At 43.0% G+C, this 18,797-nt stretch overlaps 3 protein-coding genes across 33 annotated transcripts in view; 1 reads left to right on the forward strand and 2 right to left on the reverse strand.

The window, feature by feature from the left end:
* LOC120908409 (CYFIP-related Rac1 interactor B) overlaps positions 1 to 6,705 on the reverse strand; it is a 34,529-nt gene extending 27,824 nt beyond the window's left edge. Inside the window, exons 1-3 of one of the 6 annotated variants that reach the window (XM_040319370.1) lie at positions 6,576 to 6,698; positions 4,915 to 4,939; positions 4,171 to 4,598 (exon numbers count right to left, since the gene is read on the reverse strand). In XM_040319370.1, coding sequence (XP_040175304.1) covers positions 4,171 to 4,353 — 183 coding nt within the window. In that variant the 5' untranslated portion in view covers positions 4,354 to 4,598; positions 4,915 to 4,939; positions 6,576 to 6,698. Of the gene's footprint in view, positions 1 to 4,170; positions 4,602 to 4,914; positions 4,940 to 6,483 lie in introns of all 6 variants that reach the window. The other 5 variants (XM_040319369.1, XM_040319367.1, XM_040319368.1 and 2 more) reach the window with 5 other exon arrangements.
* Positions 6,706 to 8,592: 1,887 nt separating this feature from the next.
* LOC120896405 (MKI67 FHA domain-interacting nucleolar phosphoprotein) lies at positions 8,593 to 10,292 on the forward strand. The gene is made up of 2 exons (XM_040300483.1): positions 8,593 to 8,897; positions 8,964 to 10,292. Exons 1-2 carry the CDS (start codon positions 8,703 to 8,705, stop codon positions 10,059 to 10,061), a joined length of 1,293 nt encoding a protein of 430 aa, XP_040156417.1. The 5' UTR covers positions 8,593 to 8,702; the 3' UTR covers positions 10,062 to 10,292.
* A 2,266-nt stretch (positions 10,293 to 12,558) lies between these two features.
* Positions 12,559 to 18,797, reverse strand: part of LOC120894577 (AF4/FMR2 family member lilli) — a 214,132-nt gene continuing 207,893 nt past the window's right edge. For all 26 annotated transcript variants that reach the window (XM_040297245.1, XM_040297244.1, XM_040297251.1 and 23 more), the window contains one exon: positions 12,559 to 18,681. In XM_040297245.1, coding sequence (XP_040153179.1) covers positions 18,637 to 18,681 — 45 coding nt within the window. In that variant the 3' untranslated portion in view covers positions 12,559 to 18,636. The remainder of the gene's footprint in view (positions 18,682 to 18,797) is intronic.

Consider the following 18,797-nt stretch of genomic DNA (forward strand, 5'->3'; position numbering starts at 1 on the left):
TGGCTCGGCTCGGCTTGCTTGTTACACGACTTTTATTATTCTATTTCGGCGTTCACTTGCACAGTGTGGCGTTGTTGTGTCTATGTAATTCAATTTTCTTTCCTTTTCCGTCTTGGTTTCGTTGGATGGATGGAAAATGTTTCAGTTTTGTTTTTGTCGGTACACGCGCACCTACTCTATTTTCGTTTTTATTTTTGGGGAGAGAAAGTGAAACCACCTTTTCCCTTTTTTTCTTTTGCGCAAACCCCATTGTTTGGTTAATGCTTAGTTAATTACAGCACCAAGCGCGCGGTCCACTGCACGGCGCGGCATAAGAGCATAATATACGCGAGAGAGAGAGAGAGAGCTGCTCTGGCATGACGCAATGCAATACTACTCGTTTGTAGTCGGAGTGGAAACTTCTTCTTCCCAACCACCGGAATTGGTACTGTGGCGAATTAACGCAAACGATGGATGCGTTTAATTATTTTCATAGCGTTGCTAATTATTTTGTGCGCTGCTCTGTGTATGCCGCGTTTTAGCAAAAACGAAGAGCTAAGAAAAAGGGAGTAAAACATTTATTATTCAATTTGTAATCTTGTTTTGTGGAAACGTTTCGCGGAAACTCGAGTGAGTGGAGCATTTTAGTGTAAAAAAAAAAAAGAAATTCGCCCGGTTCTAGTAATGAGTCACTTATGGTACGTATGCACAGCCATCGGGGTATCATGTTCCGCAATAATCAATTTCACGTTTCTTATTTCAGGCCCGCGGGGAAAATAATAATAAAAAAAAAACCACACAACCATTAGTTGCGCGTGGGTTTGATTCGCATAAAGTAACGGGGCCGGCAGCAAGCTCAAATGCATCATGCATCATCATAAAAGCAGCTTCCCCAACATCAAAACTCCGACCGGCATCGAACACCAAAACAACTCCATTAACTTATCCGGTGCACTCCTCGCCGCCCCGGTCGAAGGAAACCAGCCTGGAGGAGCCAGCCAGAGTGGATCAATAAATAATCGCCCTCTCCCTCAAAAAAGGAACACGTGCACGGCTAATTCCGCGATTGATTGAGCGAAAGGTGTCTGAAGAATGATAAATATGCTTTGGCCTTCTCTTCTTCACACGCCGGGCCTTGCCGGGGGGGAAGGCAGAATGTGGAAAGAAGTACGATTGATAATCGCCTCAAAGTGGATCGACGCGGGAAGGTGTTTAAAAAAAGAGGTACATCATTTCCCCTGGCTACCTTTTTGCCCACCCCATATTGCCTCTCCAACTGGGCCCGCATCTAGTTAACCCACAATCCCAAATTTCCTCTCATCCGTGCACGTATCGCCGCAAAGTGGTTGCGATCCTCATGCCGTTACCCTTGAAAAAGCGCTGCGGACCTGGGACCTGTTTTCTGCCGTCAATTAATTCATCCCGAAAGTAATGAATGCAGAGGAAGCAAATAGACAAACACACACACACACACACACACACACACATACACGTTTTTGCTTAATGTTAGATAACGGTACGCAAGCGACGCAAGAGCCTCACAGGTTCTTGGGCTCTATAACGGTTAATTATTGGCGTTTTGATAGTAGAATTTAAATACTCGTTTCTGCGAATCGCTCCAAATGACGTAGTTGAAATCGTATGCGTACAGCACGCACATAAACAAATGTGAACTTTTGATGCTGGTCTATCTTGTCTGGATCTGCGATCTTAACGTCAAGATAATGCCGACCGATAGGCTCCTCTTCTGAGAGCTGCACACGCAAGAGGTGGTTTCCAATTATTTGGCTAATGTTAATGAGGGCTAACAAACACCCAACCGGTTCTCGATGTTCTCTGCTGCAAACATAGCAGCAGCAGCAGTAACCCGTTGGCAGAACGCATTAATTTGTGTACTTCCGCTAGGAATAGCACATAAAATAACAGTTAAAATTCGACCCATTTTATCAACACATTAGAACGGATTCCTGATTCCAGCCCATTTGCGATATCCGCAGGCAGAAGAAGGGGAAGAATGTACGGAACCTAGAATTATCAGCCAATAAAAATTTGGCAAAAATTGGATGCAATCACGCTAGAAATAGGTTGTTTATTTCGATTTTTTTTTCGATTCCTGCTAGCAGATCTTGGAAACAGTTTCTCGCTCATCAGGCAGTGAAGAATCATGACTCTTTGTACAGTAGGATGGAACGCAGGATTTGCCTAACTTTGGTTCCCAACAATATGGAGAGTTTAACTACAGGATTGGATGAGCTCTTCATATCAGAAATCTAAATCCTATCAGAATTGCCAGTTAATTGCAAAGATATTGCAAATTCCATATGACTTTTAACTCCAAGAGAAACATTAAGAAAAACTGATTCAGAACCTATACTGATCCTAGGATCACGCGATCCATGTTGGTCCTGAAATATTACAGAATACATGCTGTTGCTGGAACTGATTTCAATCCTAGACAGGTGTTACAATTATTCATCAACATTGACTGGCCCAGTAGCGGATTCTTACACCAGAATTGCTCCAGATTCCATATCGGGCCTGGAATTGATCTTAACCCTCCTGGAACCCCCTCTATGACCGGTCCTGGTACTGCTCCCAATGCCGTATCGGCTGATGTAGGATCCATAATTGGTCCTGGAACAGATCCTTACCCTATTCTTGGCCCTGATACTACTCTCTTTTTAATTCGGGACAAAATATAGTATTTGAATCTGTCTCAGTGATGGAACTATCCAGAGTTCATTGGTGTTCCTATTTGCTTTTTGGTTGCATCCGGGGAGTCCCAAGGTACTATCGTCAACTCGGACGACTTAACAACATGCCTGTCCTGGGTTCAAGTCTCGTATTGGCTGTCGCCCTAACCAAGGACTCGGTAAGTCTTGAAAGCCTGTATGGGCCGGTAGGACCCGTTACCCCTAAAAGGTTATTTGTAGCAGTTCCATTTTTTTAGAAATGCTGCCACGACATTTTCATACATCCGGACCTACACAGTGGTGACCACCTAAAGTAGGACACTTTTGACTTTTGATTTCTAGTGATTTGACTTCTCAAATCACCCTATACGAGGTCGTAGATGCGTTGTCCAAACTGAACAAAAAGCATCCAAGCAACCGCTGGAACGTAACGCTGATCTGCCTTTAGTAGAACTGTATTACAGAGAAGAAGAGATTTTCTATGTTTTAACGCTTCTAGTATCCAGGTCCTGTGGCTGTGATTCGTCGAATAAATTCCAATTTAAGGTTCTCGTCTTCACAATGGCACAATCGAGCTCAAAACTACAGTGCAAGCAGCAGCACGGCCTTATCCTCTGTGCAGTAGAGAGTGTCAATTCCAATGCACCAGCTTTCATCCCTAGCAAGCTTTGTGCAGATTGAAGGTCATAGGGACAGACACGCATACACCCATACACGAGCAATCACGAAAGCTATCACAACGATGTGGAGTTACCACCAAGGGTCGTGCCAGGGTAAACCACGTAGTGTAAAGAAACTGGTACAAGTTCAGAGCTCAGCCCAACACATGCCACCAGCAAGCGCAAGATAAACAGCAGAAAGGGTAAAAGCCCTTTCGGGCGAGGGGGTGGGGGCTGGGTTTGATATGTATTTGTTGCCTGCTTGCTACTGTGCTCGTGCCAGTTGTTGTGTGCCACTGTCAGCGAGTTTTATCATTATCAGCGTAAACGTGCGTGATAAGGAAGGGAAGCAATCAACAAATGGCGGGTTTCCAATGAGCAGCAGCGGCAGCATACCATCACCCTCCTTTTGGGGTCGAACATTTACCAAGTGGAGCACACACACACACACACTTTGGGGTAGGTTTGGTGGACGTTCTCTCCCTTTTTATCCCTTTTTTTCATTCTCTCTCTCTCTGTTGTTCGCTCCGGAGAGCTTATAGTTGTCTCCCGTGAGCGTCTGCCACACCAGCTGCCTTGCACAACGGGACGCTTCTTGTGCAGGATCCAGACAAAAGAAGCAGCAAAGAAATGCCACCATCCTTCGCACGCAATATCCTCCCGTGAACGACCGGAACGATAAACATAAACCGTTTCCCGCACTCCCTCCGTTTGCTTCTTGAACGGAGGAGAGCTTTTTTCTCATTCCAGCCGGGCTGGGAAATGCGTTTCTTTGTGTACGTTGCTGTGTACAGTGCCTTTGCTTCTTCTCCACCTCATCATCACCGAACGTAACCTACCTTGTAACACTGAATCTCGTCCAGCACGATCTCGGACTGGCGCAGGACATGGTCGACCTCCTCGTACACCTCCCGCTCCAGGTCGGTCGGGGCCGCATTTTCAAAGTCGAGAAACACGTCGTACGTTTTCGGTGTGCAGCAGGTTGATTCATCCCGTGCCAGCAGGCTCAGTAACTTCCCCATGACTCACTGTTTGTGTTTGTGTGTGCTTTTTCTCTTCTGTTTTCGATGCGACGATCGGAGCAATTACTACACACCTGACGCTTTTTTGTTATTTGCTCTCCAACAGCAGAAACTAATCACAATCGAGCACAAACACACACACGCACGCGGGGGCACACTAATGCCGTTTAGTTTTATTCACTTTCGTACGAATTCTCACTCTCACTGTTGGGTTTCTTTTTATGATTCACTACACTATTTTGTAACTACTTTTAAGATAAAAAGACAAAATACATATTAATTAATTTAATCACTTCCTACACACTCATAACGCCGTCTTGTTCTAGCATGAAAATGACATTTGAACGATGCCCCCTCACACAAGTCAGTGGCTACTCGGATGGAACGAGCGCCTTTCGGGGGACCGATCGTACCATTGCACCCGCGAACACCTTCACAGAAAGCTCTCCCACGATGGGTGGCAAACTTATTTATACAGAAGAACGAAAACTCCAAAAATAATTCCACCAGGCAAAGATACAGACACGGCACACGCATACACAGCACGTTAAAAATACTCACACTCCTTTTTTTTCCTACTGACCTCCTGCCGAGGGGTAGTTGGGATGAGTACCGCGTGTGCAAGTAGCATTTAGGCAGAGCATAGCAAGCCAAGCCAAAAGTATGTTTCACGCGAAAAAGGAGAAAAAAGTGAAGTTTGAAATGAGAAGTTTTTTTTATGAAAAGGAAAAGCACGATGGAATTTTGAAAATGTTTTTCAAGATTTCGCTTCTTAAGTGGTAAAAATTTTTCTTTTCTCTCTCTCTCTCTCTTATAGCATGCTGCTTCTGAAACAACAGCTGGGACGCACTGTGTGATTTGGCAAACTTTTTCATCGCCCCGAATCCTTCTCAGAAGCGGTGAAGCTACATCCTTTGTCCTTGCACCACAAACGTTAGGCGTACCTGTGTCTGTGTATTCGCTTATGACCACCTTGGGACCCTTACCCATACATGCACACACACACGCGTGCGAAGTGCTTGCCCTACGGACACAGGAGGGTTAATAAAACAAACGCGTGCACCCTTTGGGAGGTACCAGTGTTGGTATGTTTTTGTTTGGCTTGTGTGCTTCTTGCGCTACTCTGTCACTCTGTCACTCTGTGTGTGTGCAATTTTTGGCATTTTTTTTGTAGTACCATTGCTCTTTATTTGGGAGGGTGAAGCAATTTGCCATAATTTCTCAAAAATTAGTTTAGTTTGCCATCACTCGCTCTCTTTCTCTATTGCACTCTCTGCAAAAAATATCATAATTTTCACACAACTTTACAAGGACACGCACACACACACTCGCGCGCATAGATCGGTGTATCCAAAATGCACAATTATCCGTTCTCTGCACATACATTCACTATCCCTTTCTCGCTCTATTGTAGTGAGCGCGAGATGAAAAATCGAGATAGAGAGAGAGAGAGAGAGAATCTTTCCAGCAGCGCCTACCACACACAGCCCAGCATCACCGTAAAAGGAAGGCTGCCCTTATCAACACACCACTTCCTTGCTGTTCCGCCATGTATGCGTGCCTGCCAGCGTCAGCGTGCATGTGTGTGTGTGTGTGTGCTTGTGTGCATATGCGTCGCGTTGTAAACTGGTGCGTTTTGCTTCAACTGTATTTAACCCAGTGAAGTGGGGGCGCGCGCAAACAGAGCGGCACACACCACCGACCACGAATATGGAATTGGATACCGTTGCTAACTATTTTTTTTTATCACCACACTATCACACACCGAGCGCAGCACAAACAACACACCAACAACACACATACACACAGTGCGGGGGATGAATAGCGGAAAAAAGAATCTTTGTGACAGGCGGCGGGTGCGCTTCCCTCCCAAACACACCAGCAGCAGTAGTAGTAGGCATTGGTTTGCACTGTTCGATTAAACTAATTTATTCTCCAACAACTAAAGCGGGCAAGGTTTGTGTGTTGTTTTGCGTTCGCACACAAACAGCTCCCCCCCTCCCCACTTTCGTTTGTTTGCTCCTTCACTGTAGATTCATTCCATTCTAATTGCTCTTGATAGAGTTGCTGGATTGGGGTTGGTGGCATGTGTCACGGGTGGTGTTGTGCTTGGCTTTGGGATGAACAAACTTGGCGGTACCAAATTTCTTTGGCATTTCAACAGCACTCGAATCACACTGAACGCGCCGCACAACTGGGTGGAATTATCTTTCCAAGGCTACCTTTATCGAATTAATCACTGGTAGCAGGGACCGAGCTCTTTCAGCTTTCGCGTGTATGCACGGACACACAACGAGCGACGGCGGTTCGAACTAGACTTGTCTTTAGTCCGCGAACAAGTACGCACAGCAGCAGTCGAAGCAGCCCACCACGACCACACAAGAATGCAGCGAACGGCAGGTAAAGTCATAGCAGTTGCGCTCACGAACACATGCAAAGCGAGCTGACAGTTGCCTCCGGGTGCGACCTTATGCCGTGTTTACACGTCCGGCATCACGGGAGAAAAGTAAACTGACAGCATTTGTTAATACCGTGGAGCGCCGTTTATCCGGGCTTCTCGGGACTTAACCTCGCCCGGATAAGCGAATAACACGGATAATGAGTAAAATGATATGTTTTATCACCAATTTCTGATTATGTTTTGGAAATTTTTCTTATTTTTTGATAAAAATAACCCAGTTTTTATGAACTTCATGTTTTTTCAACGAGAATATTTAAAATTTGCCAGGAATTATAGTGTTTTTGTTATGACAATGTGCTCTTATAACTGCTTTTTTCAAATATCCTCCTCATAACGCAATGTCACTTTTGTATTGAACTGTCATTTCTCAACAGTACGGATAAACGGAAAGCCGGATAAAAGGTACCCGGATAAACGGAGCTCCAGTGTAACTGTTTTTTTTCTTCACAATTTACAATCTACAATGTCCATTGTTCTGCTGTATACGATAGTTATATCCTTCTAATATCAAATACATTTAATTCGATAAAAATCAATCAGTGTCAGGCCAAAATAAATGGATTGAAATTTTGTGGGGGACATATGGCCTTTGATGCCGTCCAAAAACAACAGAGGTTGTGTTTAACACAATAGCGGACTAGTACTGAAGGGCCCAGGAAACTGGACTTCAGTTCCGAACCGTCAAACGACCTCGACAAACTGAAGAAGAAGAAGAAGAAATTTTGTGGGCGAGAAATTCCGCCTGCTGTATGTACAGTGAAACATCGTTATCGAGACTCGATTGTAGGGATCGAGAGTGAGAGATAGAGAGCGAGAGAGGAAAGAGAGCGAATTGAAATCAAGATATGCAATGAAATGTAGAGAAACATCATGGTCATCTATAATGCAAGAAGATATCTTAAAGCAGTGAGATAGATGGGGTGAGGATGCTTGGATTAAGAGCGAGGAATTATACAGAGACAGATGGCAACAACGAAAGATCAAACTAAAGAGGAAAAAGCTTGGGATAGACCGACAGGAAGAAGGAGCAACGAAGTAGTGCCAGGAACGTGGAGGCAGTCTTGTAGTTGGTCTGAACGACGAATGTCGGACGGAGTTGCTTTCGAGTGGTAACGGAGTTTTGTAAAACAAAGGCAATAATAAATTTAAATGGTTTTTTTTTAAAATAAAAAATGCATGACAATCACGACATTGACGTTGCTCGGATGCTAGAATAACATGGATAATGGGTTTTCATGTTTTGAAACAATTATTTTAGATATTTTTTGATCATTTTTTGGTACAACCTAGTCAGGTTTTATTAATTTTAGTTTTTATATTCAACATTATCCAATAATTTAAGCGTTTTTTTTTATTATAGCTATGTGCTCTAGTAACGGGTTTTTTCAAAATTCCTTTCCAGCACACATTGCCGTTTTTGTATTCAACTGTCATTTCAAAACAATGCGGATAAATGAACAGCCGGATAAAAGGTACCCGGATGAACGGCGTCTTAGTACATTATGGCCAGACTTGTTTATAAGTTGGTGTATTTTCAATCACACATTTAAAAAAAAACTTAACAGCAATCTGTGTTTAAAATAGTGTAAATAATAATCTCGGATGTTGCATTAAATCGTTTATAATTTTTAAGAAGATCGTTCTAGCAAAGTGAAAATGCTGTGAGTTTGTGTTTATATTTTGGTATCAATTTCAATGGCGTTTCAATGGCGGACGCATTAGTGAGGCATTAGCTGTCAAACTGTTTACAGTGATCTAACCTCACCGCCCGAAACTCATCTGTCAACAATCAATGTGAAACACGCGCTTTTGGGAAAACAACGTTGTTGGTTCGTGGTGCGTAGTTTTTTAAAAGGTAGTAATTTTTGTTCAGAAATAATAAGGCAAAATGACCGTAATGGAAACCGAAACCACCGCCAAGCCGGTGGTGGCCGACAGAAAAGCATCAGCAGTGGGAAAGGAAAAGAAGAAACACAGACGACTACGGAAACGGCAACGTGATGCTAGGAAGCGAATCGCCGGCAACCTACAGCCAAAGGAGCAGAAAAAAGAACCGAAAAAGGAGCCGAAAAAGGAGAAAAAGGTACATTATCTAAGTTACTGCCAGCTGGCAAACGATTGTCCTACTCATACTTCTTTCCGTTTTTAGGCCAAACAACCAGCAAAGATAAGCAGCAAAAAAGGATCCGGCATTGTGTTCATCAAGCATCTTCCGAAAGGCTTCTACGAGGATGAGCTGCGACAGTTCTTCGAGCAGTTCGGTGAAGTGATGCGGGTGGCCGTGGCCCGGTCACGCAAAACGCAACGCTCGAAGGGCTACGGGTACGTGCAGTTCCGGTTCTACGAGGTGGCGGACATTGCGGCGAGCGCCGTCAACAACTACATGATGTTCAACAGCGTGCTGAAGACGAGCCTGCTGCCCAAGCGAATGTTTAACATACCGAAAAACTTCGGCAAAGCGTACGACTCCAAGGGCGAAAAGACGGAAGCCTACCAGCGGTGGCTGAAGGCGCAGGTGAAGCGTGCCAACGGGTACGTGGGCAGTCTGGAGAGCAGTGTGCGCTGTAGGAAACAGATCAGCCGACTGATGCGAGCCGAGAAGGAGCTGACCGAGGCGGGAATTGAGGTGGCCGAGGTGGCGAGCTGTCTGTCCAAGTTGAAGCAAACGGCCACGGATCTGCAACAGCGGCACGCGATCGAGCTGGCTAGAATGCCGAAACCGCAACCTAGGGAGAAGGCACAGAAGGCGAAGGAGGAAACGGAGCCAGCAGCAGACACGAACGGAAAGGCAAGTGACGATGAGGAGGATGAGGCGTTCACGCTACTGAAACCATCGGACTGGCAGGAGGTGGAACCGGTCGGGAAGGAGGAGCCCGCCAAGGAGAGTAAGGCAAGTGCGGTGAAGAAAGCGCAGGAAAAGTTGAAAGAATTAGAGCAGGAAAAGAAGGGAGTCAACAAACCGGGCACAGCGGCGGCTAAAGGCAAGGAAAACAAGAAAGCTGAGACGCCGGACAAAAAGCTACGCAAGAGAGAGAAGCTTCCCCTGTCGAAGGCGAAGAAGCCGCTGGTGGCAGGAGGTGGTGTTTCCGCAAAGCAGGCGGCTAAAAAGGAAAAGCTTTCTCTGGTGAAGAAGAACAAAGTTGAAGAGCTGACCGTGGAAAGTGCGGCCCCGGTTGGTAAGAAAGCCAAGCGGGCCGATGCTGTTAAGGAAGTGAAGCCGGCTAAGGTAGCGAAAAAGGTAAAGTAGGACCGTTTGCGAAAACGCTTGCGGTTTTCGTTAACGCACACTCTTTAAAGGAGAATGAAAGAGTACATAGCAGCAAGCCGTTGCTAAGGGCATGCTCGAATTCGTTGCATGCAATGGCGAAAGTAAACCAAGCCTTGTAGTGTAACGTTGTCACAGCAGAGAAAGGAGTTTATTCAATATTAATAAATCGCTTTCGGGCGGCAAATGGCTAAACATATGATTTAGTCCTTAACAAATTCTAGCTATGAAGTTAAATGACAGGAGATTTGAAAGAACTTAATCAGAGGACCAAAGTGAAACCGTTGGCGTTAGTTCAAATTAGAATCTCTCTGAAATCGAAAAATGTTGGCTGGACTGTTGATATAGAAGGTTCCATCAGTGGCCACCAATCAACGTAGCCTGTGGACGACGGAACAGTCAATGCTGGGCTATGTTGGGTAGCCGTTGGGTAGTAGTGTTGGGTAAATCTGATTCTGATTCATGAATCTAAATGATTCTTTGAAATGATTCAATGAATCTGAATTTCTGTTGGAAAGATTCATGACTCTCAAAGATTTGTTAATCTCTAAAGATTCACGAAGATTCATCTCTTCATAGACTTCAAAGCCGCATATGATAGCATAGCCAGGGTAAAACTGTGCGACGCTATGAGCTCATTTGGAATCCCGGCCAAACTGATAAGGCTAGTTATAATGACTATGACCAACGTCACTTGCCAGGTGAGGGTGGATGGAAAACTCTCAGGACCTTTTGCTACCACCAAAGGTCTGCGCCAGGGAGACGGGCTTGCCTGTCTCCTATTCAACCTGGCGCTAGAGAGGGCCATCCGCGACTCGAGGGTGGAGACTACGGGAACCATCTTCTATAAGTCAACCCAGATCCTGGCATACGCTGATGATATAGACATCATTGGTCTGCGGCTCTCCTATGTAGCAGAAGCCTACCAAGGGATCGAGCAGGCGGCAGAGAGCCTCGGATTGCAGATAAACGAGGCAAAGACCAAACTGATGGTGGCAACATCAGCGGGCCTACCAACAAATAATCAGAATCTACGTAGGCGTGATGTACAGATAGGTGAACGCACGTTTGAAGTCGTTCCAGAATTCACCTATCTTGGGTCAAAGGTCAGCAACGACAACAGCATGGAAGGTGAGTTGCGCGCAAGGATGCTGGCTGCCAACCGATCATTCTACAGCCTGAAAAATCAGTTCACCTCAAAGGACCTGTCGCGACGGACGAAGCTGGGACTATATAGTACCTATATAGTACCAGTGCTCACATACGCCTCTGAGACATGGACACTGTCCAAATCTGACGAAACCCTCTTAGCCGCGTTCGAGAGGAAGATGCTTAGAAGGATACTTGGCCCCGTATGTGTGGAAGGACAATGGAGGAGCCGCTATAAAGACGAGCTATACGAGATGTACGGCGACCTCACTGTCGTGCAGCGTATCAAGTTCGCCAGGCTCCGTTGAGCTGGTCATGTTGTACGAATGGAAACGGACGACCCAGCCCGTAAAGTCTTTTTAGGCCGTCCACAAGGACAGAGGAGGCGTGGTGGGCCCAAATTGAGGTGGCAAGATGGCGTGGAGGCGTCCGCCATTAAGGCCGGGATAACGGACTGGCAGACGAAGGCGCGAGACCGTGAGCGGTTTCGGACACTCCTGAGGCAGGCCAAGACCGCAAAGCGGTTGTAGCGCCGGATAAAGCAAAGCAAAAGCAAAGATTCACGAATCTCAAATGATTAATGAATCTCAAAAGACTCATGAATCTCATAAGAGTCATATATCTCAAAAGATTTACGAATCTCTAGGGATTCATAAATCTCCAAAAAATCATAGAACTTGAGCTTCTTATTATTATTATTATTCTTCTTGACGTTCTTGGCCTTCTTAGCATTCTTAGACCCATGTATGGGAGCGAGCAAATTCAATATGTTTAAAATCATACATCTCTTAAAATTCATGGATTTTGCAAGATTCATGTATCTTACGAGATCTTTAGAGATTCATTAATCTTTGGAGATTCGATTCGAGAATCACTCATCCCTGAATATTCATCTGAAGGAATCTCAACAAGAGATTCATACCAAACCCAACACTATTAGGCAGTACTATGGAGACAAGCAATCTCCCCGTAGAGAATGGTTACGCCTTGGAGGTGAACTTGGTACGGAGAAGCTACTGGAAAAGTAGGCTCTGGCGGTGTCTCACAGTCACAGTAATGTCATCGAACGACCTAGTGCACCTTGTGCAGCCACCTCCAATCGGAAATTGAAGTTAGTAACAATAAGTTCGGATACTTTTTACACACTTTACACAAAAGCAATGATGGTACAGGGTAAGAAATTTACACAAGCGGCATTGGCATTTTATGAAAATTTTATTACAAAAAAAAGAAGAATATGATGTTGGTGAAATGTTGTATGTGTTTTTGTTTTCTGTGTATGTGCGTGTGTCGTATGTTCCTGTTGTATGTGTGTATGTGTGTATTTGTGTTTACAGAACAAACTGGTTGTTTTTTTTTGTATCTCATCCCTACTGTTGTGTTTTAGCATTTTCATTTTTGGTTTTAAAGTTTCTAGTTGCAAATATTTTACCGCCTTACCTTCTATCCTTCTATCTTGGCATGGCCTTTCACTATGCTTGTTTATGCTTTTTCTATTGAACATTATCTTGGTTTTGTTGCGTTCTTTTTTTTCGTTTGTTTGGATTTCTTTTATTTGTTTGGACTTTCTTGTTACGGATTTCTTTTGTTTTTGTTTTGTTTTTGTTTTAGCTTCACTTACTTACACTATTACTGCATTTACTGCTCTTTGCTACCATTTTTTGTAGTTGTTTATGAAGTGGCTGAAGTGGTGGTGGGGGTGCATTTTCATCGTTCTTTTTGCTTCATTTTTTCTTCTTCTAAAACTGTGGGTTTGTGTGTGGGTGTGTGTGTGTGTGTGTCTTTAAGGGGCAAATTAAAAACTCTTTCTTCACTCTACATAGAGTAGGGAAGATGGCAGCTATTTGCAACTCTACATTGACCTGGTGGCTCTCTACAGTGTGCTTACTTTCTTGTTTGTTGTGGTTTTGGTTTTGCAGTTGGTTCTATTTCTCTTTACGAGTTGATTCATCTGTTTAATGTAGTTTCGATTAAATTTGCTTTTGTTGTTGTTGTTTCTTTATTCTTTTCTCTATTTTTATGTTATCTTTTCTCTTTGTTTTGTTCGCAATTTCATTTAGCTTCCATCTGTTGCTTTTTGTTATCTTGTTGTGAAAGTTTAAACCAAAATTCAAAGCCCACATTCAATCACACACACCCATTCTTCTTGTGTTATTGTTTTCTCCTTTCGCCTTGATCAACTGCATTTTCACAGTTTATTTTTCCTTCAGATTTGCAACCAACTTTTTCCCCGTTTTTTTTCTGTTCCTGTTTGCTTTTCCTACTTTAACCAGAAATGCCCTATTTTTCACCATTTAAACACTATTGAGTAAGAATAAATTTATATACCTTTTTTTCGTTTTATGCTCATTTGCTGTTTCGTGTATTTGCGTGTTGTTTACCATTGTGTGTGTGTATATGTGTGTAGTGTTGTAGTGTTTTCTCTTCTTTTCTTTTCTTCTCTTTTCCATTAATAATAATAATTTGGCGAAAACGAGAGTGAATGATGCAGTTTTGCCCCATCTCGCTCTCGTGTGGTTGTGTATGTTTTAATCTTCTTAAAATTTATCGTTTCTTCTCTGCCCCTCTGCCTTTCCATTGTGTGTGTTGTGTAGCGTATGATAGAAGAGCAGAGAGCGATCTTTTTTACTTTTGTTCTTTCACGTTTTTTGTTGTTGTTTCAGTGTTCTATCACCTTCCTTCTCTTTCTCTTTTCTTCCTTCCGACCCTTCTCCTTCTCCTCCTTTTTTTCCAAAATGGTGTGTTGCTACTAAGATTTGCCTTATGTTTTCTTGGTTTTGGGTTCTTTATTCTTTTTGTTATTTATGTCTTGTGTGTGTGTGCATTCTTTCTGAGATAATCTTCATTATATTTCAATATATCGATTCTTTTTTTGTTGTTGTTTCTTTTGTGTTTTCTTCACGCTCTCCTCTTCCCTTGCACGCAAGCAAAGACTATGCATTACTATTATAATTATCATTATTATTATTATTTTTATCATTATTAATATTATTATTACTATTACACAGAACCACGGGGGAGAAGTGAATGAATAGGGAAGGAAGTTATTATTAGGTGGATGCGGCGGTGGCAATCAATTTGTATGATTTTTTGTTTTGTTTTCTCCTCCTCTTCTACTCCTCTTTTGTCGCTTTGCTTTCTTTTATTTCTTTTTTGTTGTTGTTGCATAAGTCTTTATAATTTTTCATCCCTACAGCCTAGTAGAGTGTGTAGCAGCGCGTAGATGTACTACTTCTACTACTACTACTACTACTGCTACTACTACTGCTTCTACTACTACTAAACGGTAATAATGTTTTTACTTTGTTTTTGAGCCATTTCTTTCCCCCCCCCGCCCAGATAAAACGAGGGGGTAGTGGGGGAAGTGAAAACGATGCCTTTTTCACACCGTGCTGCGCCTAAAACTTGGTATGTGTACTGTTGTTAAAGCTACTTTCACAAACACGCCATCGAGATGTGATGGCTTTGTAGGGGGATGCGGCGGAGGGGCGGAACGGTTTGAAGCCGCAATAGTTTGAAGCCGTTTGGTGGCCACTGCTACTGCTATTAGTAATTATTGGGTTTTCTTTTTTTGTTTTGTTACAAAAGCAGTACACAAATCAAACCAAAATTGTAAGGTTGCCCTCGAAAATACATTAAGCTCGATCGAACTAATTACACTGTTAGCGATGGATGTATCAAAAAACAAGCTTATTTTAGTGGCGAAATTTATTATGAGATATGAGAAGCTCGTTTGAAATATAACAAAAAAAAGAAAAAGAAAAAGAGGAGAAAGAGAACGTGAAATTGAGAAGAAGATAAGAAGGGAAGGGATTTTGAAACGCTGACTAACAAAAGCGATCCATTCTCGTGAATACGCAACGCACGCTCTAAAAGAAAAGAGAATTGTGACTTACAAATCTACTACACACTTGCGTTTTTTTTTGTATCTTAAAATTACGATAAAATAGTAAAGTTTAAAAAAAGAGAATAAAAACAAAATATGATAATTGCGGGCACAAACAGCAAAACCACAACACGCAACGATCCCAGCCCCCCAGAGCAAAGGAGACAGAGAATGTGGGTAGAGGGAGACGCCGAGATGCATGGTGTGCTGTTTTGTCGCCTGCCGACTAATGATTAATATGGCCTGCGTTCACCTTTAAGAGACGCTGTTTGACGATATTTGTTTCAGTGTGCTTTGTTTTGCTTTGTATAGTTTTGTTTGCTCTCGAACTCGTGTTTCTTCTTCTCGTTTCGGCGTTTTGTTTTGCTTCCTTTTTTTTCTTTACTTCTTTTTTCCTCCTTTTGTTGTGTGTTTTGTTTACTTTGTGCTTTACTTTTCTTGCATGTTTTTTTCCCGTTTTTTTCTCGTTTCGTTCCATTCTCTTCCACAAAAAAGAGACTTTACTATCATATACGGTATCGCTCTTCTCTGTCTCTCTAGTACACTAAAAGGGGCGCGTTGAATGGCTTTGGATTCTCTATTCTTTCTGTGTGCACGCGTGTGTGTGTGTGTGTGTTTTGAATTACACTGTGAATGCCGCCCTCACTGCTTGGTAGTGAAGTTTCACAAATAAAACACAAAAAAACACACCACACACATACATACATTGACATTTTTGGCTCCCTGCAAAACAGTCACAGAAAATGAGTGCGTAAAAAGGGGGGGTAAATTTTGCGTTTTCTTTTACATATACAGCTCCGTATGTATATTCTACATTCTCTCTACTCCTTTGCGTGTTACATTGAATTGGCGCGGTTTTGGGGTTTCTTAGAAACGACAGATTTCTGTCAAAATTACACCATTTCTACCTTTCCGTTTTCTTCGCTTTCCCTCCATGCACCATCTCCCTATCGTATCCCCTTTACATTCGCTTTGCTTTTTCTCCTGCTTGAGTTAATGAGCCTTTTGCTTTTCTACAACTTTGGGATTCACGCCTTCGCTTACAGCGCTACAACGGGTTCGTGCGGGGGGAGGCAACACTAAAGTATCTCTAAATCGCGTTTCCTTCTGCCATTCACATATATCTATAAACGCGCGTGTGTTTTGTGTAGTTAAAGGAGCATCTGCATCACAACTTTGCACAAAACGTTTGACTAAACGGTTCACTTGAGCGCTTGATTTGTGGATTCGTGGATCATTCGTCGTGGTACGGACGACAATTTGAGTTGTTTTTTTTTTTTTTGGTAAAGGACCTATGGCTAAACTAGTTCTGGAGGACTCGTGTCATTACTCTTACACGCGTATCGCAGCGTATTGTCCACAAATACACATTTTTGGAAGCCAACCGAGAGAGCTAAACTTAGATTTTCTGGGTGCGCAAAAAACGAGGTGATTTGTTTTGAGGGGTTGGGGGAAAACACAATCAAAACTACCAGTGACATTTATAACATTACTAAAGCCAAACAACAAAGTTCTACGTATACTGTGCGTGATCATTTTGTTCTATTGTGCGCGGTTTTACTTGCTTTTTTTTCGTTCATTGGAAGAATAAATACGGAAGATGTGTTGATATTGGTAAGGGGGGGGGGAAGCGGGAGGTGTACTCATTATCACATGTTTCCTTTTGTAATTGCTAGCACACAGTAATAACTATCGGAAAACCGAAGAGGAAAGGAACCCGACGAGAACTAGTTGTGCGTGAGGATGCGTATGCCGTAATTCTTGTTGGAGGCGAGTATGACTCGATTGAGAAGTTTGTTTTTGTTTTTCCTTGTAGAAATTGAGCTTCTTTTGTTTTTACAGCTAAACTTTATCTTTGAGTGTGTGTATAAATTGAGGAAACTCACGACCTAACCTTTATCGCGCCGAACAGAGTATTACTAGAAGCGTTTTTTTCGCGTTACTTCCAAGTTTCAAGCGAAACTTGTAAACTCAAGGGAGTTTAGAGAGAGAAAAAAGCAAAAAAAAAGAAGCACACTCATACAGAAAAAGCACATTCACACAAAGTTACTTAATTCATGTGAGGGAAAACCTTGCCGGCTATACAAGGCGAATATAATATAAACCATCGTTAGAACAACAGAAAGAGATATTCAAAGGAGATTCTTGGTTTTGAGATAATATTTGTGTGGGCTAATAAGCCACACTTTGCCGACTGTGTGTGCGCATTTGTTGCCACGTTTCTTTGGTGTTTCAAAATATCAGCAAAAAGAAAGCGGTCTGTGAGATTATTCGAACTATTTTCCCGTTGTTGCAATGGCGATTGAGGGGTTTCTTTTTGCCATTTGTTTGCACATTTTTTAGAGAGCTGCCTTTGCGCGAGAGTAACTATAACTCCAGCGACAAAAAAAGGAAAGTAAATAGAAACAGAAGCTCGATATTTCAAAGAAAAAGAAAAAAAAACGAAACGAAATATAGTATCTGAATATACCCCCAAAAGAGAGGGGTAAACTAATCCTACTGCTTGAGGACACGCACGCACGACGACGAAAAAAAAAAAGCGTAAACAAAACAACAATACCGAATATTACTACTAAACTAACTGCTTACAAAATACACACATTATAGACGAAAAAAAAAACACACACACACACTGTAATCACTAATCGCATAGTTTTGAGTCACACATTCCTCCTTCTTCACACCTCACTCTTGCTGAACGCCCGCACTGATGCGCGCCGCCCTTTTTCAAGGGCTTGCGTGGTTTGCGCAAATGGGGAAGACGCGGTTTTTTCTTCTTCTTGTGCTGTTCTTCATGATACACCTTGCTTATGCTTATGCTTATGTGTGTTTGTTTCTGTGCGTGCATTATTTTCTCCCTGAAACGGAGAAGGAAAGCGCGGCACGGGGCCACTTACACAAACCTTCCCATTGTTGTGCTTTGGTTTCGATGTTACTTTTTTGTTTGTTTCTTTTGCGCTCCCCGCTAGCTGCATTTGGGGGTTTGTTGTGCGTTTTTTTTTGTGTGCCTTCTCTTCCTCTCTCCTTACTACGTTCCAAAAAAGGATAGTGAAGGGAGCAAAATCAATGAAACTTGTAGTTTAAACACGTCGTCGTTCGGTATGATTGTGCGGATGGAGCTACGCCAACGAAATCATCAAACTCAAAGTGGATGAGAGGAAGAGAGTGAGCGGCTTCCAATTTTGTCCTTTTGTACATCAACCCGAGCAAATGAAGGAAAGCGTTGATGAGCGGGGGGCTGCTATCCTCGGTGTCCTTTCCAACTAGCTTTCGTGTACAGGGCGGGGGAAGCTTCTCGTCCTCCAAACAAACGCTTGTCCGTGGGGCATTTGGGTTGGGTGGGGAGTTGGAGCGCACGTTTTCAAGCTTACGAAGCACGCACGCCTTTTGCTTTGGCTCTTTTTTGTTGGTTGGGGGCTTTTTTTTGTTGTTGCTCTCCGTTTGACTGCTGCATACATGGAGCCAGTAAGGAAGCTGTGTGTGTATGTGTATGTGTATGCGTAAGTGGTGCCAGCGGGCACCTTAGTATGGCGCAAAACGGTTGTATCCTCCTCGGTACATTGTTGCCTAAAAGAAAACGATAGACCGTAATTAGTGATGATGATACATTAAGTTCATAGTTGTTGTGCTATTGAGTGTATCAATAAGTTCGTGTGCAGATTGTTTCAGAAGATACTGGAGAT

Source organism: Anopheles arabiensis, chromosome 2 (assembly GCF_016920715.1).
Source record: "Anopheles arabiensis isolate DONGOLA chromosome 2, AaraD3, whole genome shotgun sequence".
Lineage (NCBI taxonomy): Eukaryota > Metazoa > Arthropoda > Insecta > Diptera > Culicidae > Anopheles > Anopheles arabiensis.